At 57.7% G+C, this 25,726-nt stretch overlaps 6 protein-coding genes across 7 annotated transcripts; 4 read left to right on the forward strand and 2 right to left on the reverse strand.

Moving 5' to 3' along the window:
- Window positions 1-52: 52 nt before the first annotated feature.
- Window positions 53-7,076, reverse strand: LOC133153987 (netrin-G2-like). The gene is made up of 11 exons (XM_061278349.1): window positions 6,415-7,076; window positions 5,774-6,083; window positions 5,385-5,643; window positions 5,128-5,273; window positions 4,714-4,952; window positions 4,467-4,639; window positions 4,349-4,369; window positions 1,487-1,654; window positions 1,237-1,380; window positions 1,081-1,167; window positions 53-389 (listed from the first exon to the last, which is right to left on the reverse strand). Exons 2-11 carry the CDS (start codon window positions 5,978-5,980, stop codon window positions 256-258), a joined length of 1,578 nt encoding a protein of 525 aa, XP_061134333.1. The 5' UTR covers window positions 5,981-6,083; window positions 6,415-7,076; the 3' UTR covers window positions 53-255.
- Window positions 1,855-3,720, reverse strand: LOC133153984 (uncharacterized). Its single transcript, XM_061278344.1, has 2 exons — window positions 2,267-3,720; window positions 1,855-2,193 (listed from the first exon to the last, which is right to left on the reverse strand). The coding sequence occupies exons 1-2, from the start codon at window positions 3,516-3,518 to the stop codon at window positions 2,060-2,062; spliced, it is 1,386 nt and encodes a 461-aa protein (XP_061134328.1). The 5' UTR covers window positions 3,519-3,720; the 3' UTR covers window positions 1,855-2,059.
- Window positions 7,077-7,747: 671 nt separating the features above from the next.
- On the forward strand, window positions 7,748-10,192 carry med27 (mediator complex subunit 27). The gene is made up of 8 exons (XM_061278348.1): window positions 7,748-7,991; window positions 8,539-8,683; window positions 8,773-8,903; window positions 8,993-9,086; window positions 9,155-9,262; window positions 9,368-9,409; window positions 9,476-9,553; window positions 9,628-10,192. Exons 1-8 carry the CDS (start codon window positions 7,789-7,791, stop codon window positions 9,760-9,762), a joined length of 936 nt encoding a protein of 311 aa, XP_061134332.1. The 5' UTR covers window positions 7,748-7,788; the 3' UTR covers window positions 9,763-10,192.
- Window positions 10,193-10,625: 433 nt separating this feature from the next.
- On the forward strand, window positions 10,626-17,347 carry LOC133154773 (formin-binding protein 1-like). Its single transcript, XM_061279758.1, has 18 exons — window positions 10,626-10,817; window positions 11,314-11,429; window positions 11,534-11,584; window positions 11,647-11,794; window positions 11,888-11,950; window positions 12,029-12,118; window positions 12,264-12,278; window positions 12,362-12,490; window positions 12,607-12,753; window positions 13,063-13,245; window positions 13,327-13,518; window positions 13,724-13,738; window positions 13,801-13,910; window positions 14,184-14,316; window positions 16,261-16,373; window positions 16,482-16,621; window positions 16,710-16,862; window positions 16,935-17,347. Exons 1-18 carry the CDS (start codon window positions 10,788-10,790, stop codon window positions 16,961-16,963), a joined length of 1,857 nt encoding a protein of 618 aa, XP_061135742.1. The 5' UTR covers window positions 10,626-10,787; the 3' UTR covers window positions 16,964-17,347.
- A 306-nt stretch (window positions 17,348-17,653) lies between these two features.
- On the forward strand, window positions 17,654-21,095 carry LOC133153980 (noelin-like). The gene is made up of 6 exons (XM_061278336.1): window positions 17,654-18,541; window positions 18,748-18,924; window positions 19,019-19,174; window positions 19,309-19,528; window positions 19,620-19,726; window positions 19,796-21,095. Exons 1-6 carry the CDS (start codon window positions 18,473-18,475, stop codon window positions 20,456-20,458), a joined length of 1,392 nt encoding a protein of 463 aa, XP_061134320.1. The 5' UTR covers window positions 17,654-18,472; the 3' UTR covers window positions 20,459-21,095.
- Window positions 21,096-21,177: 82 nt separating this feature from the next.
- On the forward strand, window positions 21,178-25,683 carry ddx31 (DEAD (Asp-Glu-Ala-Asp) box polypeptide 31). 2 transcript variants are annotated; one of them, XM_061278332.1, is made up of 20 exons: window positions 21,178-21,317; window positions 22,071-22,145; window positions 22,247-22,404; window positions 22,496-22,571; window positions 22,657-22,700; window positions 22,769-22,839; window positions 22,919-23,028; window positions 23,106-23,147; window positions 23,222-23,286; window positions 23,350-23,469; window positions 23,539-23,645; window positions 23,709-23,926; window positions 23,996-24,127; window positions 24,192-24,251; window positions 24,323-24,373; window positions 24,445-24,584; window positions 24,657-24,741; window positions 24,826-24,937; window positions 25,008-25,200; window positions 25,339-25,683. In XM_061278332.1, the coding sequence occupies exons 2-20, from the start codon at window positions 22,083-22,085 to the stop codon at window positions 25,448-25,450; spliced, it is 1,959 nt and encodes a 652-aa protein (XP_061134316.1). In that variant the 5' UTR covers window positions 21,178-21,317; window positions 22,071-22,082; the 3' UTR covers window positions 25,451-25,683. The 2 variants fall into 2 exon arrangements, with proteins under 2 accessions (XP_061134316.1, XP_061134315.1); XM_061278331.1 differs by having other exon boundaries at window positions 25,058-25,200.
- Window positions 25,684-25,726: the final 43 nt, after the last annotated feature.

A 25,726-nucleotide genomic window follows, 5' to 3' on the forward strand; every position in this document is an offset into this window, starting at 1 on the left:
AACTTGCCTTAATCGGACAAGTGGCAACAAGGCTAAATAGGTCATTTTATTGGCATACTCTTGGGTATGGTCAACAAATGTAGAAAGCGGAATATGCAGCGTTTGCCTACCAGGGCTGCGTGTAATCTTTTGCAAACATTGCTTTCCGAGGTGATATCATTCCTTTCAATCAAATCTTCCTGGCACAGAGGCTTGGTGACGTCGCGTGCGTCGCCGGATGATGACGTCGCCGAGCCGTTCCTCGATTTGATGGCTTCAAAAGGCGGCAGCGGCGATCAGGCTGAAGATGAATGGGAGGCGGAGTTGCGAAGTCATCAGCGGCGAGGCGGCGCTTGCGTCGTCAAGGCAACCGCTCTTCTTCAGACACGCGCGCTGCTCACAGTAAACGCCTGCGTGCACACGGCCGCGACATGGTCAGTGCGCGCGGGGGCGCGCGCGCGGGCCATCTGACATGATAGGGTAAGTCAAGCTGCAAAAGCGTTCCAACACGCACGTTTGACGAAAACAAACAAACAAAGCTGTTGCAATTGTTTCATACAGCAGATCACCCGAACGTTCTTCACATCATTAAAAGTGCAAAAGCAAACATTTAGAAGAAGTAAAAAGGTGCTCCCTAAAAGTACCGAGAGAATGTCCAGCTTGTGAAGAAGGAACACGATCTTCTAAAATGGATGCTTTCAACGACCTTCATCATTGGCATTGTTTTGAACCTTTGCGTGGGGGGGGGGGGGGGGGGCGATGTTGCAATATTTTATCATAGCGCCCTCTGTTGGAATAAATAATCGCAAATATCGAAATTCTATGATACCACACTAACACCTGATTCAAACGATCAGGGTCCTTCTCAAACTCGGACGGAGCTTGCCGGTGAGCTGATCATTTGGATCAGGTTTGTTGCAGCAGGGAGAAGCGGAGAGCGGGCAGGGCAGGGCAGGGCAGGGCAGGGCAGGGCAGGGCAGGGCAGGGCAGGGCAGGGCAGGGCAGGGCAGGGCAGGACAGCCGCTCCAGAGGACCCAACTTGGCAGGGCCTCACCGTTTGACCGAGGAAAAAAAAGTGCGTGCCACGATGGCATGCCTCACCTGCAAAGCCGGCGGCACACTGGCAGCGCTGGAAGTCCACGCATGTCCCGCCGTTGAGACAGGGGCGAGCTTCGTGGCACACGTTGACTGGACCGAGGTGAAGCTTGTTAGTTACTCGTCCGCCGAGCGTCCGGCCCCTCCCCCGGCGCCGCATACCTGTGCAGCCGGCCCCGCTGCTTCTCCTCGTGTATCCGGGCAGACATTGGTCGCAGCGCCTCCCAGCGGCGCCCTCCTTGCACTGGCACTCCCCCGAGGCGCCGCAGTGCCGAGAGTGGCTGCCGGCGTCGTTGCACTCGCACGCTGACATGCGCACGAGAACAGGATCAGAATCCGGTCCGAGTCCTGTCGGCTTTTGTTCGTGTGCCTGTGCCTGCGTGTGCCCATGTGTGTGCCTGGACTGACTGACCCTCGCAAACATCCTGGTGATGGAGCGGCAGGGTGTCGTTCCTGTAGTAACCGAGACGGCAGTGTTGGCAGCGATGTCCCCTGGTGTTGTGTTTGCAGCTGACGCACGTCACCACGTTCAGGAAGTCCATGAAGCTGCAGCGGTTGGAGTGGCCGTTGCACTCGCACTCTGATACAGAGAGAGCAGAAAAGCTACGCTAACATAGGCTAACGCGGCTAATTACCCTTGACGGATCACAGGGTGGCGGCCGTCTCGCCGTGATCCTGACCGATGAGGTTTTGAAATGGGAGAGGGGGCAGAGTCCCCACCGGGCCGGGTCCAACTAGGGGCAGCTAGAGAGGAGCTAGGGAGGAGCTAGAGGTCAACTCTGAGGCGAGGCGAGGCGAGGCGAGGCGAGCCGAGCCGTCTTACCCTGGAAAGTGACATAGGCGATTTTGGAGAGCTGGCTGCTCGTCCCACTGCCGGGAATCAAAATCTTCTGAGTTGCTTGGCGGGCAAAAGCAAGAAAGGAAACAAGAACGAATGTGCAGCTGTGGCAAGGTGTCAGGGATGCTCTTGGTGCTAAAAGTACCATCATGCTCCTTTGTTACCTTTTCTCTCATAGCCTTTTTCTTCTTTTTGCTCTTCTTTCAATGCCGTCCGCGCATTCTCTTCTTCCATCTGTTTCTTCTCAGGTTGCTTCAGCCCTTCTTCTTTGGACTCGGCAGCTGTCAATCAAATACATTGTTTTTCCGCTTCAATTGGATTCCAACGGATGGCTCGCTCGTTCTCGCTCGTCACCTTTTTGATTGCTTTGGCCCTCCTTCCTCCTGGCGTCAGCCTCTCGATCCTCTTTCTCCATCGCGGCGGCAGAAGCATCCCGTCTCGGTTCGTCGACTCGATCAGGAGAACCGGGTCGGGACGTCCGCTCGGGAATTTCGGGGTTGGAATCCAAAGACTCCGGTTCAAGTTCCCGAGGACTCGTCCGGCCTGTTTGGGAATCCAAACGACGCTCGACCCATTCCGGATTGGAACTTTCTGCCTCAGGAGGTGTTATAGGACCAATCGAATCCTGATCAATTAAATTCATCGCAGAATCTCGTTTGGGATCTTCTGTTCTCGGACCATTGGAGTCCGGATCTGTTGAATCCGATCCAGAAGCACGATCTTCTGGTCCAGGTCCAGCGGAATCCTGCTCAGTTAAATATAATCCAGATTCAGGATTTAGATCTTCAGGGCCAGCTGAGTCTAGAGCTACTGAAACCGATCCAAAATCTGGACTCCAATCTTCTGTTCCAGGAGGACTGGAATCCTGAGCGCTTAAATCCAATCCAGAATTGAGACTTAATGGGCTTGAATCTTCTGTTCCAGAAGGAGTTCCAGGTCCAGTGGAATCCCGGTTCACTGAATCCAATCCAAAATCCAAATTGGAACTTGGATCAACAGAAACCAGACCCAAGACTTCTCTTCCTAGCCCGGTGGAATCCTGCTCTGGAAAAGGGAAGGTGAAGTCCACTGGGGCCAAGTCCCCGGCAGACTCTGACCAATCTGATGCTGTTGACTCTTTGTCCTGTGGGATCTCGCCGACTTGTGTAGGAGGAGCAGCAGCAGCAGGAGAAGGAGGAAGTAATTTACGAGCGCCGCCATCAGGAGGAAGTCCGTCGGAGGAAGTTGCATCAGGAGGTGACTTTGGGCCGAGTCTGTCGGCCTGCGTTGTCCCATCAGTCGGCGGTCCGTCCGCAGGAGCTTCTCGGGCAAAAGTCGTGTCCGGAGGTAAGCCGTCGGGAAGGATTTTCGCCAGAGGCGCTGCATCCGTGGACGGCCGATTGGACGTTCTGCCAGGAGCGAGTCCATAGGGAGGCAGTGCTACTTTCTCAAGAGAAAAATCAGGGAGAAGATTGTCGGACGCCGGGCTGGGGGGCGGGCCATCGGGGGGAGATCCTACGGCGAGAGGTCGGTTAGACCTTCCCGTCGTCAAATCGGGATCTTCGGCGAGGAAAGACGTCGGAGGAGGCGGAGCATCTCCAGAGGGGACCGTGCCGTCGAGACCCATCGCGTCCGACGACCGGGAACTTGAGCTCCGAGGGGAGGAGCTGCCACCGGATGTCGGCCAGGGGTCAAAGTCTGTGCTGTCAGGGAGCGGAGTCACAGACACCTGGGCGTTAGCGCCGACGTCTGAGGTCTCCCTAGCGCCGCCGGGCACCGTCGGAGCGCCGAGGTCCAAACGCTGACCGAGGGAGGTGTCGACAGCGGGAACCGGCGGGGGGACGCCCACGCCTTCCGCTGATGCCGAGTCAGCGCTTTGCCGCTTTGGAACAGCTGAAGACCTCACGCCTTTGTCCTCTGGTGCAATCGTCGCAGCGTCGGGTGCCGAAGGGTCTGTCGTCAAAGTGTAAGTCGTGGAGCCGTCGGAGCCGGAAAGGCCAACGGCGCCCGCCGTCCCAGAACCACCCCAGGAAGGAGACGAGCTATCGGATGTTTCCGTCCGAGTCGTCGTCGTGGCAAAAGCGGGAGTCGTGTCAGTACAAGTGTCCGTAAAAGTCGCGAAGCTAGTAGAAGCGTCCGTCGAAAAAGTCCTATCGCCCGAGGAAGCCGTCGTCGCAGGTGTGGAAATAGCGCGAGCGCCGCTCTTGCTGTCGGGAGAAGAACCCAAAGTGGCAAAAGGAGAAAGGGAAGAAGGCTCCACGGTGGAAGTCGAGTCAGTGTCAGTGATTCCACGCGTTGAAGCAGACGTTCTGTCAGAGTCATCGGCCGCTGTCAGAGAAGAACATTGACGGACGGCGGTGTTTGTGCTTAGCAAACTGTGCCAGAGATGGGAATAGTTTTCCAAATTGGGCCACCCACGAGAGTCCCAAATGTAAAGAGGGGTAGACAGACACTCACCGCTCATTTCTGCTGCTTCACCTAAAAGGCAAACAGGCAGGTCAGAGGCCCATTGATGGAAATCGAGCAAGGAGAAAAATCAGAACGCACGCACGCACGACTCATCAAAAATACGTACACGCATTGGCAGTCCCGCCGGGAAGCGGCAGAAAGCTGCCCGCCATCCATTTGCGGGACCGGAAGCCGGCGGCGCAGCGTTGGCAGTCCTGCCCGCTGGTGTTGTGCTGACAGTCGCACGTCAAGGTGGCGTCCCGCAACCCGCACGCCGACGCGTGCAGGTTACATTGACACCTGAAAGGCGGCAAGCGCACGTCCGTGAGCCCCTCCCTATCCGTAGATTAGGACAAAGCTGCCCGGCGGCTCACCTGGCGGGGACATCGATGTTGGATATGGCGTAGAAGTACTTGAGCAGGTTGTCTCTCTGGACGTAGGTCCCGCCCAGGGCCGGTCGCAGGAGTCGGAGGCGAAGGTCGGTGAAGGTAAAGAAGTCCCGCAGAGCTTTGCTGCTCTGCAGCCGCGTGAACAAGGCGTCCGTGTCCAGGAGCTTCGGGCCCGCCAGCGCTCGCAAGCGGGCTCCGACCTCAAACACCACCGTCTTCTCCTCCTGGCCAGGTGGGAGTTAGGGTTAGTGCTAGTGTGCTAGCGTTCCAACGTGCTAGCTAGCTAGCTAGCTAGCGCGCTAGCATGCTAGCTAGCCGGCTTCCCCTCCCGTCAGCGTTAGCACGTCGACATTTGCGCTCTCTGGACCGGATCTAATGGTCGGACGGACGGACAGTCACCTTGGCGCCCAGCCATCCGGAGTACCGCTCGGTGCAGATGACCCTGGTCACGTTGCTGGGCGCCAAGTCGGACACTCGCTTGGGCGGCATGCCGAACGTCTCCATGCAGTCGTCGGCGTAGAACTGGTAGGGCCGCCACGTCAGCCCTGTTGCGGGAGCGAAGCGGCACGAGTGCGTGACTCGGGCGCGACTCGGGCGCAACTCGGGGGCGACTTGGGCGCAAATCGGGCACGACCTCCCCACGCGGGACCTCTCACCTTTGTCCGTGGACTTGTCCAGCACCATGCTGGTGGGGCGCCCGTATTCGAAGCTGACCACCAGGTCGTCCACCACCTCCAGACTTTTGTTCCAGGACAGCGTGACGTTGGCCAACAGCGGCTCGGGATACTTGGACCACGGGACCGTCTGCCAGTAGGTGATGAGCCCGCCCCTTTCCCGGTCTCCCATCAGCTGAGGCGGGTGGGACAGGTCCGGACTGGAGGCGTCGCACTCGTCGCTGCAGAGGTATGGGTTTTCCTAAAGGGTGACGCAAAGGTCCAGAGATGATAGTCTGGGTTAGGGTCAGGGTTAGGGTTAGGGTTACGGACCGAGCCAATTTACGAGCCATTGGGATGGAAACAGCACCAGAAAATTGGAACACACTGACCAGAGTGCAGAATCGCTCGGGCGGGTCGCCGCAGGTGACTCCCGGCGGCTCCACTCGGATCTGCATGGCTTCTTTCATGTTGGCGGTTGGCGGCTGGCAGGCGGAGTCCTCCCATCCGGTGCCCGCCCCCCGGCGACAGGCGTCAAATTGGCATTGAGCCGACGTGGCCAAGAGGAGCAGGAGCGGCAGGCGCTTGAGGCCGTCCATGAGGAGGTCCTCGGGGAGTCGTTTCGAGGTCACGGGCTGCTCGGAGCTGTGGGGCCTCGCTGGCTGGCTGGCATGCCGCAGGTGGGCCGCTTACCGTGGCAGCCTGTCCCGTATAAAAAGACGTGCTGACACCATCTACCCCGATACTGCATATACGGTGCACTTTTTGGGCGAGTACAAATTGTTCAGTGCAAGTTTTGCCCAAAGTGGACTTGCAGTCCTGTACGCGTACAAATTGTTCAGTGCAAGTCCCTAACGAAGTGGACTTGCACTGAACTGTCAGTCGCATGGCCGTTTGCAGAGTGTCAGCTCGCACATTTGCACTCGCCGAGTAGAGCAATTGAGCCAGTGCTCAAATGGACGTCGTTGTTGACGGTTAGGGGAAATGGCCACGAGGTGGCGCTGCACTCATCCACTCGCAACAGCTCACGTACCTTTCTCTTGTTTCCTCTTGCGTGAATGAGCTGATGGAGCGCAAAAACTGGGCTACTTTCTTATTTCCTTTTCTGCTTTCTCGATCTTTCTTTCTCTTCTTGCTGTCCTGCAGCTGTCGTTTTCTTTCACACCTCCTCTTCCTCCTTCTCGTCTTCTCCTAATCTCCTTCTGTCTCATCCTCTTTAGACTGGTTCGTCTTTTTCTGATGCTTCACTCCCTCCAGCCCCGCCTACTTTTACTTCATCGTTATAATCAATATCGTCACCATTATCACCATCATCATCATCATCAGCAGCAGCAGCAGCAGCAACAGCAGCAACAGCAGCAGCAGCCCTGTCACTTTATTAGGAACATTTTACTTCATTCATCTGTGGCTCTTTCCTTTTTTTTTTCTTCAAATGGACTTCTCACTCACGCACACATTCACACACGCGCGCACACACGCGCGCAAAAGCTCTTTACATTAAGCTCCCTTCTTAGCCCTCGGCTGAAGTTTTCCAGCCACTTTTTTGATTCGACAGACCACAGCTATAGTTAAAAAAAAAAAAAACTTAAAGTCCCAATGATCGTCACACACACATCTGGGTGTGGTGAAATTTGGCCTCTGCATTTAACCCAGTGCTTCTCAATTATTTTCTGTTACGCCCCCCCCTAGCAAGAAGAAAACTATTCGCCCCTCCCCCCCCTCCCCACCGTGACTATCCTAACTTGTCTTGTAAGTCGTAAAATGTTGCACTGTCGCAAACGTGACAGAAGTAACAATGAGAGCGCCACTGCCCCCTGCTGTAGTAGATGCGCAATTACACTTTATTCTAGTACTGGCAAAAAAAAGCCTTTTCCCCAGGGGGGCGCGCCCCACTATTTGAGAAGCACTGATTTAACCCATCCCCATGTGATTTTAATCCATCCCCTGGGGGAGAGGGGAGCAGTGAGCAGCAGCGGTGCCGCGCTCGGGAATCAGTTGGTGATCTAACCCCCCAATTCCAGCCCTTAATGCTGAGTGCCAAGCAGGGGGGCAATGGGTCCCATTTTTAGAGTCTTTGGTATGACCCGGCCGGCCGGGGTTTGAACCCACAACCTTCCAGTCTCAGGGCGGACACTCTACCTCCCACTAGGCCACTGAGCATTTATTTATATTGAGAATGCAATTATTAGAGAATTTCTCATGCGTTTTGTCCACGCATGGTTTAGTTGACTATTGTGTGAGCCGCCGCTTATCCTTTTCAAACGTTCTATCTTCCTGATCCATGAAGAAGTCCAAAAACGTTGGAAAGTACTGTCGTTTCCTCATGTTGGACAAAAGCGTGAACGCATCATCGGCGATTTCCGTGCGCTGACGTCATCGGCAAGCGACAGCGTAGGACAACTACAAGATGGCGGACGCGGTGAACGTTGGCGTTAATCTGGACGCCTTTTCTCACGCCATTAGCGGCATTCAGGCGCTGCGCTCCAGCGTCAGCCGCGTCTTCGAGTCCCTGAAGGACGGTATGAAGAACCGCGAGACACTGGAAGGCCGCGAGAAGCAATTTATCGCCGCCTTCCAGGAGAACCTGCAGGCGGTCAACAGGGACCTCAAGTCAGTAACTTGCGTCGCCTCGCCTCGCCTCACTTCGCGTCGCGTCGCGTCGCACCTCACACGTTGAGCATTTCTTTTGGAGCGGATTGCAGAAGCAACGCTTTTCCTGTCATGCGGCGAGGAGATGATCTGGACAGCCGGCCGGTCTCCTTGAGTGCCAAACGGAACTTTGGACAGGATGCTACTTTCACATGAAATTGTCCAAGGATTGCAAAGCAATTGATCACGATGGTCATGATTGAAGCTAGCAATTACAGTGATTCTCCAATTTGCCTTTTGACTAGATTTTTGGAGTGAGCCAAGCAAGCCCTGTTTCTCAGGACAAGCGCTTGTTGGCAGGCGGTACATCCCAGCCTTTTCATTAAGTCAAGCTCAGCCATCATTTCAGAGTTGTCAATGGGTCTTTGGTGGCTCCAAGCGTCCAAAATCAATAGAACCGGGAAAAGCCACGGAGGCGACAAGCACGTGGCCGGGGTCGTCGGGCCCAGTCTCCCCCGTGACTCGGTGAGGTCTAGCCCGCTTGTCTCTTTGTGTTTGCCGTCGCCAGCGAGCTGGAGCGCCTGAGTGGCCTGGTGGGCCGCCCGTCCGAGTCGCATCCCCTGCACAACAGTGGCCTCCTCAGTCTGGATCCGGTCCAGGACAAGACGCCTCTCTACTCGCAGCTGCTGCAGGCCTACAAGTGGTCCAACAAGGTGAGGCCATCCCTCGGGCTCGGCCCTCCCTCGGGCTCGGCCCTCCCTCTCGGGCCGGCTCACCGCCGCTTTGCTTTGCACCTCGGCAGCTGCAGTACCACGCCGGCCTGGCCTCCAGTCTGCTTAACCAGCAGTCGCTCAAGCGCTCGGCCAATCAGATGGGAGCCTCGGCCAAGCGACGGCCCAAAGTCCAGCCCAGCACCCTGGTCCTCCCCCCGCAGTGAGTAGATCAAACGAGTCCGGCCTCCCCACATTTGACGTCACGGGAGGAAAGCCCGGGCATTTGCGTGCGCTCCATGTTTTTTCCAGGTACGTGGACGACGTGATTTCTCGGATCGGCCGCCTGTTTCCCGACATGAGCATCGAACTTTTCCGACCGAACGGAACGTCCGCCGTGCTGCTGGTACGAGGCCGCTCGCCCACCCACCTCTAGCGTGCTAACCAGCTGAGGCGTAACTTCCTGTTGGTCAGGTGACGCTGGGCAAAGTGCTGAAGGCTATCGTGGTGATGCGCTCACTCTTCATCGACCGAACGTTGGTGCGGGGCTTCAACGAGAACGTTTACGACCACGGCGGCAAGGTGAGAGCCCACACGTTACCCCCTGTTCCTTAGCCGCGCGCGCGCGTGTGTGTGTGTGTGTGTGCGTGTCCATGCGTGTGTCTTTTCACTTTCCCTCCTCTGCAGCTGGACATCTGGACCAAGTCGCAGCATCAGGTCTTTCAGAAGGTGAGTAAGGCCAGGGCAGGGCCGGGGTCAACGGCGGCACCTGCTGATCGGCGCTGTGCTCACTAGGTAACGGACCACGCCACCACCGCCCTGCTGCACTACCAACTGCCGCAGATGCCCGACGTAGTGGTGCGCTCCTTCATGGTCAGGAAAAAAGCGTCAGGCAGGCGCCGGGTGTCCACGCGTGCTCTCGTTCATGTGTGCCGATGTGTGCGCAGACTTGGCTGAGGAGCTACATCAAGCTCTTCCAGTCTCCGTGTCAGCGATGCGGTCACTTCCTGCAGGACGGCCTACCTCCAACATGGAGGGACTTCAGGACTTTAGAAGCCTTCCATGACACCTGCCGCATGTGAAAGAGGGGGGGGGGAAAAGCACAGGCACACGCAGTTCATTTCAGGCTCGAGTGGTGTTTTCGTTGAACCTTGGCCGTCTCCTGGTGGGCTGCAATCTTCATCATCATCTCCCCTTCCTGGAAAATGTTAAATGCTCCCCAAAGGATTTGCACCAGCGCTAATGAGGAGCGCATCGCTGTGCCCTTCATGACTCATTGATGAAGGTCAATTAGGCGGTGGCGGCGTGCTGTCGTGGATGTCGCACCTGAACGCCACCTGCCGGTCACCCCAGAGTAAAGAGACCCACCGCCGCTTTTTCTTTTGCAGCCTCTGGTTCACCGCTCCGGCCGGGATCTCCGACTTTTGGCTCCAGACGCAAGCCGAGCATACGCTCAAAGTTAACGTCAATGGATAAAAAACAAGAGAAGGAAATAAAGTTGTGTTCCACCAAGTTGGAAGCTATGTTTTACTTGTATTTTTCTCCACCTGTTGAGAGCCAGTGGCGCTGCAAATTTGGAAGCTGTGTTTTTCTTGTATTTGTCTCCACCTGTTGAGGGCTACGCTGTGCTGCGCTGCACCGGCGCGCGCAGATTTAACAATACATTTCCGAGTAGTTCTGATTTACTCAATCATGTAAGATCAGCACAGCACAGCACAATACAAAGGGGACACGGTGGTTCAGGGATAATTGAACATTTCGATGAAGGGTTTCGCATGGAACCTCTTTGTTTCTAATGCAATGTTGTCGAGGCAAAAAGTCGTCCGAGGTGAAAGCTGCTGATGGAGCCACCTCTGTTCAATGAAGCGCACTCTGCACAATGAAGCGGCCACTGCGCATGCTCGGGCGCGTGCGCGCGCTGCCTGCCTGGCGCCCTCTCCGAGACAACAAAGGCTAGGCGCGTGACTGCGTCGGTTGCTCCTTGGTTTCTCGCCACTGCGCACGCGCAGGTACGGACAGACTCACGGCGGTAGGGCGGTTGCGGCGAGAAAGAAGACGAAGAAGAGGAGGTGGTGGAGGAGAAAGAGGAGGAGGAGGAGGAGGCGACATGAGCGTCAACTGGGGCGCGGAGCTGTGGGTACGTACCGCGGAAGGCACCTGCGGCGCGTGCTCGTGCATACGTGTGTGTCCCGCTGCCGGGCGGCGGCTCGTGTCCGCTGTCAGCACGTTGGAATCGCGAGGTAGGGAGGCCTCGATGGATGGATGGATGGATGGATGGATGGATGGATGGATGGATGGATGGATGGATGGATGGATGGATGGATGGATGGATGACGGACGGACGGACGGACGGACGGACGGACGGACGGACGGACGGACGGACGGACGGACGGGCTCACTCAACCTGTCCAGTGGTGCGTGCACTGTTTCAAGTCAAAGCGTGCAGCTAACTGCATATCAGTCTTAGGTACCGGTCCTTGGGTCCTTGTCTCTAGACCCGGTCTAGTTTGGAAGATGCGCCAGAGGCCCAGTCTGGTGCGTGAGAGCCTGAGCTCTCTGTGCAGCGCTGCAAGCGTTTTCTCGGGTCCCAGCGTTGGCCCTGTGGTCCAGCTTTTGTCTTCTTACTGAACCAGGACCAGTTTGACAATCTGGAGAAACACACCAGCTGGGGCATCGACTTCCTGGAGAAGTACACCAAGTTTGTCAAAGAGCGAGCCGACATCGAACTCAACTACGCCAAACAGATGAGGTGAGCCTCGTTGGATGCGTGCGGCGTGACATGCGCAGCGGTCGTGACATGCACGGCGGCCGTGACATGCACGGCGGCCGTGACATAACGCTGCACATTTCCAGGAGCCTGTCAAAGAAGTATCTTCCCAAGAGGAGCAGAGAAGATGACAGCAGGTCAGTCCACCGTGGGCTCTTTTCAAACGGGTTCTTCACGTGTTTCTAACCCTAACCCACAGGTACACGTGGTGCGCCGCCTTCGGCGCCACCCTGGCCCAGCTGGCTGAGCTGGCGGCGCAGAGAGAGGAAGTGGCCGACAGGCTGGGCTCGCACGTCGCCACCGACCTCGGCAGGTTCACGCAGGAGCTCAAGGCCGAGAGGAAGTCGGTCAGATTGCGCAAGCGAGCGAGCGAGCGGGCGCCGGCCAGCCAGCTCTAAGCGGGACGACTCGCAAACTCCTTCCTACTTTTCCCTCCCCAGCATTTCCAAGATGGCCGCCGTGCCCAGCAGCACATTGAAAATTCCTGGAAGCAACTGGAGTCTGTGAGTTGAGGCGACTCGGCGGACGCCGTCAGGCCCGGCGGGCCTTTGCGTTTTGAACGACGACTTGTGGCGTTGCAGGCCAAACGGCGTTTTGAGCGCGACAGCAAGGAGGCCGAGCGAGCGCGGCACACGTGCGACAGGATGGACGACGACGTGGACGCCGAGAAGGTGGGCCACAAACAACACGGCCTTTGCTCCGTTGCTACTCCGGTCCAGTCGTCTATCGCCCGTCCTTTCGGATTGTTGACATGACGCGCTGAAGAATAACGAGTAACTGTGTCAACTGTGTCTTGTGTGTGTTTGCCGGTGTCAGCGCTGCTCCCTGAAGGTCAGATTTGGCCCTTTTTCAAATCCCAAGCACAAGAAGGTGTGCGTGCGAGTGCCGCAAGTCTGGCTGGCTTTTATCTTCAGGCCCGTCAGGCGGCGCAACAAAAGCAGCTAACGGCCCGAGAGTCCGAGAAGGAATATTTGAACGCTTTGAGCCAGTTTAACCGGGACCAGCACCAGCACTACCGCACCATGGTTCCCGTCATCTACCAGGTGAGAGCGGCTGACCCTGGGCTGCGCTGGATTGGGCTGGGTTGGGCCTGGCCGGGCTGGGCTGGGCCGAGCCGGGCCGGGCTTTTCCATTGCTCGAACGCGTTTGCGTGTGTCAGCGCATCCAGGAAATGGAGGAGCGGCGCATCGAGCGCGTGGGCGCGGCCATGCGCTCGTCGGCCGAGGCGGAGAAGAAATCGCTTCCCGTTCTCAGCCGTTGTCTGGACGCCATGATGGAGGCCGCCCAGAGTATCCACGCCCGCACGGTGAGCGCGCCCTTCCTTCCTTCCTTCCTTCCTTCCTTCCTTCCTTCCTTCCTTCCTTCCTTCCTTCCTTCCTTCCTTCCTTCCTTCCTTTCTTCCTTTCTTCCTCCCTTCCTCCCTTCCTCCCTTCCTCCCTTCCTCCCTTCCTCCCTTCCTCCCTTCCTCCCTTCCTTCCTTCCTTCCTTCCTTCCTTCCTTCCTTCCTTCCTTCCTGCCAACCCTCCCTCCCTACCTACCTCCCTCCCTCCCTACCTCCCTCCCTCCCTCCCTCCCTCGGCCAGGCCCACGCTGACGAGAGCCGACGGCTCCTCAGGACACGCTGGCGGTGGTGCACGCGTACAAGTCGGGCTTCGAGCCGCCGGGCGACGTGGACGTGGAGGAGCATGCCGCCGCCGCCGCCATGAGGCGGAGCGTGTCCGAGTCCAGCTACCTGGACGGCCACGTGGAGGGACGCAGGCGGGGCAGGAAGCTGTGGCCTTTCCTCCGCAGGAACAAGGTAGGCTCGTTTGTGCGCGCCCCGCCCATCTGTGCGCTTCCGTGACCCCTGAGCTCTCCGCCTGCCCGACCTCTCTCTCAGTTGCTGAATCTGCTGCCGTCACCTCGCCAGCCCCCACCACCGCCGCCTGCATCGCCTTCTCCGGGGGGCGGGGTCGGCAGCCCACAGTCCCCTCCCCCAGCCGCCAGGGAGCCCATCGGGCGGCGCCTCAACGACCTCATGACCTCCGGCTCCCGGAGCAGGAAGCAGTGCCTGCGCAACATCAAGAGAGGAGTAGGCCCCACAAATTTCACGTTGGCGTACGCTCGCAAACACGCATGCAAGACTCATTTTCAGAAGGAGGGGGGGAAAAACAACAACAACATTTGAACGACAACGTGGTATTTTCCAACAAACGTTTACATTTCGTGCACACATGAAAGCTTTTGATGGACTTCCTAACTCCAACTGTCCTTCCTTCAACGCTCCCTTTGGACAGCTGTCACTCAAGCTGGTGAGTAGCACAGGCGCGGCGGCCGGCCGGCATGTGGTCATCAACGTGCGACGTGGTTTCAGGGCTCCTCCCCTGCGGACTGCAGCCACCTTCCCGTCGAGCAACGACGGAATAAGCTTCAAAACCGAATTCGCCGCATCGGACAAGAGATCCTGCGAGAGCGAGAGCAAAGGTGACGCTCATTAGCTTGGCGTTAGCTTAGCTTCAGCCAGAATAGCCTCCGAGAGCCCGAGCTTAGCATATGCCAGAAGACCAAACGAGGGCGCCAGCGAGTAGCACAGGTCTCATTAGCATAGCATTAGCTTTGCACCAGCCGGAATGCAGTCTCTCGCCACTCCTTCGCGTTCGCCCCGCATGAGGTCCAAGCGCCCCTCGTTAGATTAGGCAGGAGAGCGAGAGAGAGTGCGGGCGATGTCACTTCCTTCTCTGCTGTGTTTGTTTCCAGGGAGGCGCTGGTGAAGATGAAGGCGGTGTACAACCAGAACCCCACGCTGGGAGACGGCGCCGCCCTGGAGCCACGATTGGACGAGGTCAGGCAGAGCCTGCACAGTCTGGAGGAGGAGCTTCGGAACAACCAGGTGGGCGCGCCAAGATCGACTGACCGCTGTCCGTCCGTCTTGTGTGTGTGTTTGCTTTTGTGTGTGTGTTTGCCTTTGTGTGGTCTGTGCGTGGGCGCGTGGGTGCCGGCTCCGCACGCGCCCGCGGACGTTCACGGTCGGTTGTTCCTGGCCACGGCGATGGGCGGGGCCAGTTGCCGAAGTTGATGCGTGACGTCGTTTAGCTCCGCCTTGACCTTGGCAATCTCCAGCCGCTGCTCGTTGATGATCTTGATGAGGTCTCCTCGGCAACGGTCCAGCATCTGGAGCCTCTTCTGGGTCTCGGTGTCTTTCTGCTCCAGCTGGTGCCGCAGACTCTGGATGGTCTTCTCAAACTGGTCCGACTGCAGCTTGTTGGACTCCAAGAACTTTGCGATCTTTTCCTCGATGGTGTCCACGCAGACGTCCTGGTCGCCCGTGATGTACTTCCTCTTGAGGCTGGTGATGGCTTTGGTGAAGGTCTTTGGCCTGTTGATGAGCGAAATGGAGGTGTCCAGGTCCTCGCGGAACCTGCGTATGTAGGTGTCTTTGGTGAGGAGCACGCACTCCAGAGTCTTGACGCTGGCCTGGTGGGCCTTGACGCGACCCTCGTGGAACTTGATCTTCTCGGCCAGGTCGTCGGCCTGCATCTTGGCCAGGGCCAGGTCCTTCTTGGTGACCTTGTGGGCAGCCTGCTCGCCCGTGTACTCGGCCCTCAGGGCCTCTATGTCGCTCTCCATGTGTCGGAGCGATTCCCTCAGGGTGGCGGCTCCTCTCTCCTCGCGTTGGAGCTGCGCGTTGACCATCTCCTTGTGCGTCTGCAATTCGCTGATGTCGGCCAGCTTGGCCTTGAGCTCTTTGCTCTTCTGCTGCTCGGACTTCTTGAGGGCTTCCTTCTTCTCCATCAGGTCGTCGGTGGTGTTGGTGAGCGCCGTCACCTTGTTGGAGAGTGCGTTCTTCTGCATCTGGATGAGTCTCATCTCCACGCCGTGGTCGTACTGCAGTTTGTCGCGAATGCTCTTTTGGGCCTCCAGCTCCTGCTGCCGCTCGCTCAGCGCTGCCTGGAGCTTGCGTTTGTCCTCGGCCAGCTCCACCGCCTGTTTGCCCATCTTGTCCGTCTGGGCCTGGAGCGCAGCCGCCTGCTTGGCGAAGGCCTCTTCCTTCTCGCGCAGCTTCTCCTTCCACCCGTCGTCCACCTGCCGCAGTTGCTCGCTGTGCCTCTGGGCCTGGGCCTCCAGGTTCTTCTGCCAGGCGACCAGTGCCGCCCCCAGCTCGCCGATCTTCTCCTCCAGCTGAGCCCGCAGCGCCTTCAGGTCTCTGGCCTCGGATTCGATCAGGCACTTCCTCTGCTCCAGCGAGAAGATCTGGGCTTTGTGGACTCTCACCTGGGTCTTCAGCTCCTCCTCGTCCTTGCCGGCCGCGTCCAGTTTCTCCCGCAGCGCCCGGTTCTGGGACTCCAGAGACTCCACCTTGACATCGTGGCTCAGTCGATCGCTCTGCCACAGCTTTTTGAACTCGTCCTGCTTCTGGACCAGCCTCCTGATCTTCCAGTTCACCTCCTTCCTGGAGTCCAGGCTTTGGTTGGGATTGGACATGGCGGGCGGGCGGCCCAGATTCACGTCCGATTTGATTCGATTGGCTCGTCGGCGGGCAGAATGCGCTAAGGAGTCTGCTCCGACCCGACTTTGCGCCTGAGGCGGTGGCCGAGGCTCAAGGGGTTGTCGGCGTAGCTCGTCTGATGGCCCCTCATCCGATGGTCCCCCCCCCACCCCCAGCGGCGCTCCAACAAAGGGTGGCCATCTTTCATGACGCGGCCGGTCTGTGATGACGTCGCTGTGATGAGGTCATTGCGCGGCGAAGCGCGCCGGCTCGTCTGTCTGTGATGTCGCTGGAGTGACGATGTCACCGCTTTTTTGGTTGTCCTCTTCAAGCGCCCGTGTGTTCTAGGCGTGGCTGGCGGAGGCCGAGCAGGGCCTGAGCGCGCGTCTCCCGCCTGACCCGACGTGCACACCGGGAACTGGGAAACGGATGGAGGCCACCGGTCCGGACAGCAGAGAAAGGTGAACGCACGCACGCACGCACGCACGCACGCACACGCTTCTTCCTTCTCGCTCTTGCGGTCTTGCTGGCTTGCCTTTTGAGATGGCGCTCGCTTGTTGCGGTTGCAGTCCCGACGGCAGCTACACGGAAGAGCCCGGCGCCGAGCTCCACTTCTCCAAGTCCCGGAGCTCCGACTTTGACGACGACTTTGACGACGAGCCGCCGCCGCCCAGCATCGGAACCTGCAAGTCGCTCTACCCGTTCCGAGGTAGCCTAAGCTCGACCTGCGCGCGTTTGTGATCTTGATGATGATGATGATGATGGTGTCGATGATGCCGGCGGCGGCGGGATCTCAGGTCAAAACGAGGGCACGCTGTCCATGGGTGAGGGGGAACTTTTGAGCGTGGTGGAGGAGGACAAAGGTGACGGGTGGACGCGCGTGCGCAGGAACGCGGATGAAGAAGGATACGTGCCCACCTCCTACATCAAAGTCTTCATTGAGGCCAAAGGTCAACGCCCCAAAACGCAGACAATAATGGTGTTGATAGCGTTCGCAACTCTTTATTTGCATGTGCGTGCAGGCTTTGTGCAGGCGAGTCGTCTGGTGTGAGGAGACAGCAGATGGCGGCGGCGACATCCTTACGGTCACACCTTTGGTAACCATGGTCACGGTGGTCTCCTTGGTAACTGCACTAAGCTAAATTCTGTCTCAGTGCGAGTACACGCAGACGCCCACCCTTCAGTCAAGGAAAGTTTCAAAGTTGTGTTCGGGCTTTCCGTTTGGCGCCACTCGGGATGGAAAACCTTCAAATCAAAAAACTCCATTTTGAAGTCGTAATGTAGGAAGAGCTTAGTGTGTAAAATTGGACTCCCGTGCAAGCCCACTGTCGTCGTCGTCGTGTCTTATTTTCTACGTGGTTTTTTTTGGGGGGTTTTTCAACCCCTTCCTGTATGTGCCCCGTTTCGAAGTAAAATAACTCGACTCAGCCTGTGATTTGACGTGTGCGTTTATTGTGAAGGCTTTTCCTCGTCACTGACAACTTAAAGGTATTACAGAGGATCTCATTTGGAGTTTATTTGGTAATATTTCTCAAATTTCTCCCCACATACCACTGACGGCTTGTTAAATAGGTCGTCTTTAAATAATATATATAAAGCGCGCTCTGTGGGACCAGAAAAACCTCAACCAATCATTGTCGGCCTGAATGATGGCCGCATTGGTCAGTTACCTTGTCAATCAATTTGTTTTCCGTGTTTTAGTTCTTTGTTGACACCCACACGCGCTCAAGTCCCTGCGCCAAGTGCTGCGCAATGCGCATGCGCCTAATTTGTGGCTAAAACCCCGTGAACATTGGACACTGGTTTAGTTGTTGCGTTCCCTGCTTGACATCTGAGTAAAAATGGCTGATGAACGTCGTGACGATGAAGGTTCTCGTAAAAGAAAGCCTGTTTGTGGCGTATTTGAGAAATATGGCGCTCGTGCACGCGAGTGCGGAGGCGTGAAGGGTGGGGAGGAGAGACCTGCGCATGCGCATTCTCCAAACGCTGACTGGCTCTGGTTTCTGAGCTGTCTGTCGGAAAGATAGTCTGCACGTATTGCCATTAAGTTCCACAATTGCCAGAGCTGACAATCCTAATGCTTAGATCTCCATTCCAACAATCAACGCTGTGATTGGATCCGTGGTAACCAGCCAGAGGCTGCCTTTGTGTTACGGGACGTCAAGAACTCATTTCCAGCTCGTGTAGGCCCAACGCTGCGCGTGTCTACGTGTTTGTGTCTGCGCGTGCGTGCGTGCGTGCGTGCGTGGACATCCATGCGTGTGCCTCGTCCATCTGCTTGAATGCGTGCATCCTTTTCTAAGTCGGCGGTTGCCATGGAGACAGTCTCCTCACTGCGAAGAGACGACATGTCACTGCTGCAGGCGACAGCGACATAGTTGTCGGTACCGAGTGCGCGCGCGCTCAGCGGCCATGGACGCTGCCACACGACATGCAGTGACATCATCATTCGCACATACGCCCACGGCTTGTGCGTGCGGCGTATTGGCAGTGGGCTGGCCGCGGCAGCGGAGCTACAAGAAGACGAAAGAGGAGAAGAAAGAAGGACAAGACGGGAGGGATGGAGTCCGAAGAGAACGCGGTCAAGTCGTTTCTGCTCATCCTTCTCCTCGCTGCCTCCTGCACGCCGGTACTTTCTCGTTTTCACATCAGATCCGCACACGTCGTTCCTTCTCTCTCACACTGACGCACGTCTCAGCCTCACGCACGATACGAAACTCGACTACGTTCGCTCGCTGTGAATTTTCACACACGCGCAGCACAAACGTGACATCTCTCGACGTCATTATTTTGATGAGCGTGAACCTTCTTTCACCTTGACGCGGGCACACGCAGGTGGGTCCGGCGGCCCCACGGGTCCCGGACCGGGGTCAAGAGCGGGACGACTGGCAGGTGTTCAGCTCAGCCCAGAGCTCGGCAGGCGGCTGCGTCTGCACGGTGTTGACCCCCTTCGATGATGCCGTTTGCTCCCGAGACGCTCGCAGCGAGCAAGTGCGACACCTGCTGGACAAGGTGAGAAACATACAGGCGAGCGTAGCGACCCCGCACCCCCCCACCCCCACCTCCCTCCCTCCCCTCCCTAGCTACCACGGCGTTAATTTTGCAGGTGCACAACATAAGCCGCTCCATCGAGGATTTGGAGCGGCGCAGCCGTCAGGACATGGGCGTGGTGGAGAAGATGGAGGCGGAGCTCAGAGGCTTGGAAAACAAGTTCAAAGAGGTGGAGGTGGGGCATGAGGGCAACAAGGCCAAGCACTACCAGGTAAGCGCGCATTGACTTTTGCTAGAGGATCTCGTCTCGCTCGCGTTTCTCAAAACGTGTGTGTGGAGGGAGGCTACACAAATTAGCCACCGGGCGGGAACTTGTTAGCCTTTGACGAGCGCGTTTGGCTGCAGGCCATGAAGGCCAAAATGGAGGAGCTGCGTCCGCTCATCCCGCGGCTGGAGGCGTACAAGGCCGACGCCCTCCTGGTGCGACGCTTCAAGGAGGAGGCGGCCGACGTGACGGCGGCGCTCGCTGAGCTGCACGACCGCGCCTCCCCGGCGGACTACCGAGACCTGCACGCTCGCGTGGCCGGCCTGGAGGAGCGTCTGCGCGCTTGTATGCGGCGGCTCGGTGAGCGAGCGGCCAGCCGTGCTAGCGTAGCCCACGCTTGAGTGTACGTATTTGTTCGACGCCTCTGACCGGCTTCCCGCTCGCCTCGCAGCTTGCGGGAAGCTGACGAGAATAGCCCAGCCCGTCACCGTCAAGACCTCCGGGTCCAGGTTCGGATCCTGGATGACGGACCCCGCGGCGCCCGTCGGAGACAACAGAGTGAGTCGTCGACGTGGCCGTGAACGAGTTTGTTTTGAAATGGCAAAAATGCATTTTGTCTTGCGGCAGGTGTGGTACATGGACGGCTACCACAACAACCGCTTTGTGCGCGAGTACGCGTCGCTGCTGGCCTTCATGACCACGGACAACTTCACCTCGCACCGCCTGCCTCACCCGTGGTCCGGGACGGGCCAGGTGGTCCTGAACGGCTCGCTGTACTTCAACAAGTTCCAGAGTCACACGCTGATCAAGTTTGACCTGAAGTCGTCGCTCATCAGCCGCTCCCGCCAGCTTGACTTTGCCGGCTACGGCAACACGTACCACTACTCGTGGGGCGGCCACTCGGACATCGACCTGATGGTGGACGAGGGCGGGCTGTGGGCCGTCTACGCCACCGACCGCGACGCCGGCAACATGGCGCTGAGCCGGCTGGACCCCGACAACCTGCGGGTGCTGCGCAGCTGGACCACCCAGCACCCCAAGCGCGGCGCCGGCGAGGCCTTCATGCTGTGCGGCACGCTCTACGTCACCGACGGCCACTCGGGCGCCACTAGGGTCTACTACGCCTTCGCCACCGACTCCTCCACCTACGAGTACGTGGACGTGCCCCTGGCCAACGTCTACGGCCACATCTCCATGCTGGACTACAACCCGCGGGACAGGGCCCTCTACGCCTGGAACAACGGCCGCCAGCTGCTCTACAACGTGACGCTCCACCACATCGTACGCTGACCCTACCTCGGCGGTGGGTGGCGTCGTCGTCGGCCCGAGCGCGCCCTGCCGCGTCACCGATGCCGCCGCCCGAGTCGACGTCACGGCCGCGCGGTGACGTTGGCCGCAGATTGTTATCTAACTTTTTATTTTGCGTGTCATCTCGCTGCCATTGCGTGACATCATCGTGACATCGTCGTGACAGCATTGGGACTTCATTGTGACATTGTCATGACATGGTAGTGACATCACAGTAACATCAGAGTGACTTTGTGACCTCTCCTTCTTTTTTGAACTGACTTGTGTTCCTTTTCACTCAATTGCTTTGATTGATTGATTGATTAATTGGCAAACATTGCGTTTTGATGCTTAAGAGGAATTTCTCTCCCGTTAGCCCGTCATCCTTTATCTCGCACTCTGCACGGGGAATGCTTTTCTTCGTTTTCTTTCTTAGCCATGTTTGCACGCCTGTTTTCTACCAACTCTACTCAATGGAACGTGCGCGTGTGCAAACGCTCTCTTGAAGACGCATGCGCACGCCGCACCTGACATCATCTTGGCACACATTTCACGTCGGTCGGCACTGTGGACAGACTTGTTGTAACACGCAGGAAGCAAAACCAATCAACAAGCAATCTACTGATTGAACAACAATCAATCTACTCGTTGCACTTTTTCTTCGAAGCGACAAGAGCAGCTGAATGAAAACGACAGGTGGCGGCAAGGCAAAGGCAAGCAATGCCCACTGGCACGGCAACGAAGAAGAACACAAAGACGCTGAAGAAGAAGAGACGAAAGAGGCGTGGCCTCGCCTCTACACGTGAAGGGAAGCCTTTCCACTTTCCACGCGTTCTCTCTCGCTCCGCGTGCGTGCCTAGCGGTGAGTTTTTGGTCTTTGGGCTTCGCGTCTGCGTTCATGTTTCCACTGGGTTATGTTGGCCGTCCTTTACGTGCGCCATTTTGGAGCCAAGGTGTCTGCTTGTTGGTTGCTGGCTCGCGCGTAAACGTTGCTAGCATTAGCCTAATGGTGAAACGCCGCAAAATACACGCGAGTCTAAAATGCTGGCTGAGGTCAAAGTCCGGCTTGGAAGTCACGTCGAGGCGGGCGGACTCGCTTGAGAAACGGGTCGATTGCTCCCAAGTCGAATGGGTGTCCTGAAGGTTCTTGATTATATCGCTAGAGGGCGCCCCAAGTCAGCAATCTTGCCAGTAACAACTTTTATGTATTAGTTCCTAGTAGTATCGGTATTATTAGTATAAACGTCATCAGGCTTACTATCGGTAGCAGTATTGTTTGTTATGACTTTGACTGTAAACATTGTGATTGGAAAGAAAGCATTGGCGTGACGTGGTGCACATCTGTCAGCAAGGTTTCTATTTTGGCTGGATTTTCATAAAGCTGAAGAAATGACTCGAGCCTGTCAGGAATAAATAATAATACCCCCCCAAAAAATCCATTCACAAGTGCATATTGCATCCGTGCAACATACAGTCCTCCGCTTTCAGACTACATCATGAGGTTATTCGTACGATTAGATGATTGAAATATGTAGAAATACGCCGTCTGGACCGCTTCCGTCTAAGCGTAGGGCTGCGCCTTCAATCGGGCTTGTCGTGTGGCTCATTTGCTCAGGACCGGGCGAGGATGTCGTCATCGGACGGGCAGCTGTGTATCAACATCACTTCCTGTTCACCTTCTACTTTACCGGTGAGCCTTCTTTGACCTGACTCGCTCTATCAGAGTGGCACGCACGCACGACCAGGCATTGGCGAGTGAATGCGCCAACCGATTTTGGGTCTGCCCTTCAGGCGGCAAAGAGGAAGCGGCCTCCCTTCAAAGAGCGTTGTGCCAAACGGGCAAGGCCGCAAGAGGCCCCGCCTCCAGCGCAGGTCGGGCGGCGCCTCAAGGCAGACATCAAGACCTCGTCGCTGTTCAGGCACAACCCAGAGATACCGCAAGTGCGCAGGTGAGGCCTCGTCTGAAAAGACTTTATTTGGACTTTTGATTTCTTTGGCCTTTTCTGCCCATGGCGTGTTGACGTTCTCCCATTTGCTAAGGGCCGACGTGTGTCCGCTCACAGAGAAGATTTTTACCTCGCAGTCCTTCTCAGACTTGGACCTTCACCCTCACCTGGTAATGCGCGCGCACGTGCACCCTAACCCGCACGCACGTGCACGCTGTCAGCTACTTGGCCTGATGGACTCTTTTCCTGCACCAGGTGGCAACGCTGAACAAAGTCCTCAATGTCTCCACGCTAACCAGGTAAGACGCAGGCAGGTAGGTAGGTTTCCATCTCCGCTCCAGCTTGAAAACATCCTGTTGCGGTCCAGCGTTCAGAAGCAGAGCATCCCGGCGCTTCTGTCGGGGAGAGACGCCGTGGTGCGATCCCAGACGGGCTCAGGTCAGTGCACGCGCAGTGACGGATTGACGGAGGGATGGACGGCAGGCCGCTGACGTGTGCGTGTTGTTGCGCGTGGCAGGTAAGACGCTGTCTTTTGCTGTCCCGCTGGTGCAGAGCCTGCAGGGTCTCCCCACCAAAGTCCGGCGCAGCGACGGCCCTCTGGCCCTCGTGGTGGTGCCCACCAGGGAGGTTAGCCTTATTTGCAGGAAGCGGCCGGGTCGGCGCTGAACCCTAATCCTCATTTCCGCCGTCTTGTCGTTGTCCAGCTGGCCCAGCAGACCTTCGGCACCTTCCAGAGACTTCTCAAGGTAACCGCCGCGCTCGCTCGCACGTATGGCGAAAGGACGGGAAGCGCTGACCCTGTTCCTCCCTCGGCCGGCAGCCCTTCACCTGGATCGTTCCCGGCGCTCTGATGGGCGGCGAAAAGAGGAAGTCGGAGAAGGCCAGGTACGTACGTACGTATGCGCGCAAAGTGGCCCCCCGCCCCTAAGCGCAGCCTGGTGTCGGCAGATTGCGCAAAGGCATCAACATCCTGGTGGCCACGCCGGGACGTCTGGTGGATCACATCCAACACACCGCCAGCATCGCCTTTGGCGCCGTACGCTGGCTGGTTCTGGATGAGGCAGACCGGTACCGCACGGACACGCACGATGGCAAACGCAACAGCGCACGGGCCCAAACCGCCGACTTGTTTTGCAGAACGCTGGACCTGGGTTTTGAGAAGGACCTCTCAATCATCTTAAATTCTTTGAACGCCACCGGATCAGAGCGACAAAATGTTCTCTTGTCGGCAACACTCACCCAGGGTAAATGCTCACCGGGCCCAAAGCCGCTGCCCTAACCCTTGACAGTCACGTGTGTGTTGGAAGGTGTGACGCGTTTGGCAGACATTTGTCTGAAGAACCCGATCAGCGTTCAGGTGCACGAGCCCGCCCCCGACCGGCCTGGCCCCAGCGCCGCCGCCGCCACCGCCGAGGGCCAATGGGAAAACTTTGCGCTGCCGACGGGCCTCCGACACTTTGCGGTGGTGGTGCCCAGTAAAGTCCGACTGGTTTGCCTGGCCACCTTCCTCCTCCATACCTGCCGGGTATGTGCGTCCTCTAAGCGCGTCTCCGTCACCTGCGCACTCACGTGTGGCTGCGTGTGTGCGTGGTAGGGCAAGAAGGCCATGGTGTTTGTGTCCAGTTGCGAGGAGGTGGACTTCCTGCACTCGCTCTTCTGCGGCGTGTTGTCAGCCAAGCTGGGGGGCCCGCTCTTCCTGCGCCTCCATGGCAGCATGTGTCAGGAGGTGAGGCCGGCCGGCTCTAGGCTCCGCCTCCGGAGCGTCGGATGACCTTTGCTTTGTCCACCAGGAGCGCTCTGAGGCCTTTGGCGACTTCTTAGCTTCTGAGCACCGAGTTCTGCTGTGTACGGTCCGTTCAGACGCACTTGACGTGACGGCCAATGGGGTCATACGCTCCAAACACTTTTGTCGCGGTTTCAGGATGTTGCCGCTCGTGGGCTACACTTACCTGAGGTCACGTGGATAATACAGGTGAGACACGGGGTGCACCGGTTCCACTTTTCCTCCCTTCTGAACTGCATGTTGTCGTCCCCTGCTGGCAGTACACGCCTCCGTGCAGTGTGGCGGAGTACGTCCACCGTGCAGGGCGCACGGCGCGCATGGGTTTGGCGGGCAGCAGCCTCCTCTTCCTCACGCCCGGTGAGTCGGCGTTCGTGGACGAATTGGCCCGCGGCGGCATCAGGTGAGGCGCCGCCCCGGTTTGGCTCGAGGTCCGGCCGGCGTTGACCGGATGGGCGGGGCCGTCTGCTCGCAGCTTGTCGGAGATGAAGCTGCCCGACATCCTGGCCCATCTCATGAAGGACGACGCCTTCAAGGGGCGGGGCAAGTACCGCAGCCAGGTATCGCTTGCACCTTTCATATGTAATCCTCCGAGCCGGTCGGCGTCCGCTCGATGGCAACTCGTGCGATTTGACGTCCGGCAGACGAGTCACGGCGCTCTGGAGATGGAGACGCGCGAGCGCGCCACCGTCCTGCAGACGCACTTTGAGGACTTTGTCCACGCCGATGCAACATCGCTGCGCAACGCCAAGAAAGGTAAGAGCTCCGCCCCGCCCGGCCTGGCCCACCTTGCCTCGCCCCAGCTGACGCTCTGCCATGCGGTCAGCGCTGAGCTCGTACCTGCGCTCGTACGCCACCTACCCGGCCCGTCTCAAGCACGTTTTCCACATCCGCGCCCTCCACCTGGGCCACGCCGCCAAGAGCTTTGGCCTGAGAGACGCGCCGCGAGACCTCGCCGACGGAGCCCGAGGAGGGGGTGGCCCGCGGGGAGCCCCGAGCGCCGCAAAGGCACGCCAAAAGTGAGAGCACGCAAGCATATTAAAACACTTTAGGTTCAGGTTACAGCAATTACGGAGATTGGCTATTTCCGGCAGCGGATGGTCTGGGTGACAATAAAACCAATGCCAAATCCCCCCGTCCCTCGATCCCTCACCCAGGTTGCATCGACCGCAGCAGCAGAGCGCCAAGGCCGCCGCCGACGAGTACTCCGCCGGTCTCCAATTCACCACCAAGAAAAAGAAGCGGGAGGAGCCACGAGAGACGGACTGACCACGCGGCACTCGCGTGAAAAATATCTTGCCCCGCCGCACACTTTGCATTTTAACATGAAACATGGCGGGTTGTCACGTCAAGCTAAAGCAGAGGTGTCAAACCGATTTTTTTTTTCGGCACAGGCCGCATGCACCGTAGTCGTACAGGAGGCCGTTATGACTGTCGGCTTCTTGTACTGTTCGTTTTTTAAGATGAAAGAGTGCTAATAAAAATGGTTAGCAATATCGCCATTATCTGAAAAGAGAAGACAATTTGTATTGACACATGCAGTCG

This window comes from Syngnathus typhle, linkage group LG5 (genome assembly GCF_033458585.1).
Source record: "Syngnathus typhle isolate RoL2023-S1 ecotype Sweden linkage group LG5, RoL_Styp_1.0, whole genome shotgun sequence".
NCBI classification, from domain to species: Eukaryota; Metazoa; Chordata; class Actinopteri; order Syngnathiformes; family Syngnathidae; genus Syngnathus; species Syngnathus typhle.

Bases quoted from the DNA above. Each gene is read 5' to 3' on its own strand.
- ddx31 (XM_061278331.1), top strand. From the start codon at position 22,083: ATGTCGTCATCGGACGGGCAGCTGTGTATCAACATCACTTCCTGTTCA. The intron at 22,701-22,768 runs GTAAGACGCAGG...GTTGCGGTCCAG, and splicing joins AATGTCTCCACGCTAACCAG to CGTTCAGAAGCAGAGCATCC. The intron at 23,646-23,708 runs GTAAATGCTCAC...GTGTGTTGGAAG, and splicing joins GTCGGCAACACTCACCCAGG to GTGTGACGCGTTTGGCAGAC.
- LOC133153980 (XM_061278336.1), top strand. From the start codon at position 18,473: ATGGAGTCCGAAGAGAACGCGGTCAAGTCGTTTCTGCTCATCCTTCTC. The intron at 18,542-18,747 runs GTACTTTCTCGT...GGGCACACGCAG, and splicing joins TCGCTGCCTCCTGCACGCCG to GTGGGTCCGGCGGCCCCACG. The intron at 19,727-19,795 runs GTGAGTCGTCGA...GTCTTGCGGCAG, and splicing joins CGCCCGTCGGAGACAACAGA to GTGTGGTACATGGACGGCTA.
- LOC133153984 (XM_061278344.1), bottom strand. From the start codon at position 3,518: ATGGGTCTCGACGGCACGGTCCCCTCTGGAGATGCTCCGCCTCCTCCG. The intron at 2,194-2,266 runs GTGACGAGCGAG...TTTGATTGACAG, and splicing joins GGGCCAAAGCAATCAAAAAG to CTGCCGAGTCCAAAGAAGAA.
- LOC133154773 (XM_061279758.1), top strand. From the start codon at position 10,788: ATGAGCGTCAACTGGGGCGCGGAGCTGTGG. The intron at 11,795-11,887 runs GTCAGATTGCGC...TTCCCTCCCCAG, and splicing joins TCAAGGCCGAGAGGAAGTCG to CATTTCCAAGATGGCCGCCG. The intron at 13,246-13,326 runs GTAGGCTCGTTT...CCTCTCTCTCAG, and splicing joins CTTTCCTCCGCAGGAACAAG to TTGCTGAATCTGCTGCCGTC.
- med27 (XM_061278348.1), top strand. From the start codon at position 7,789: ATGGCGGACGCGGTGAACGTTGGCGTTAATCTGGACGCCTTTTCTCAC. The intron at 9,087-9,154 runs GTACGAGGCCGC...CCTGTTGGTCAG, and splicing joins GAACGTCCGCCGTGCTGCTG to GTGACGCTGGGCAAAGTGCT. The intron at 9,410-9,475 runs GTGAGTAAGGCC...TGTGCTCACTAG, and splicing joins AGCATCAGGTCTTTCAGAAG to GTAACGGACCACGCCACCAC.
- LOC133153987 (XM_061278349.1), bottom strand. From the start codon at position 5,980: ATGGACGGCCTCAAGCGCCTGCCGCTCCTGCTCCTCTTGGCCACGTCG. The intron at 1,168-1,236 runs GTATGCGGCGCC...ACCTCGGTCCAG, and splicing joins CAGCGGGGCCGGCTGCACAG to TCAACGTGTGCCACGAAGCT. The intron at 390-1,080 runs GTGAGGCATGCC...GTGTGCACGCAG, and splicing joins GTGTGCCGCCGGCTTTGCAG to GCGTTTACTGTGAGCAGCGC.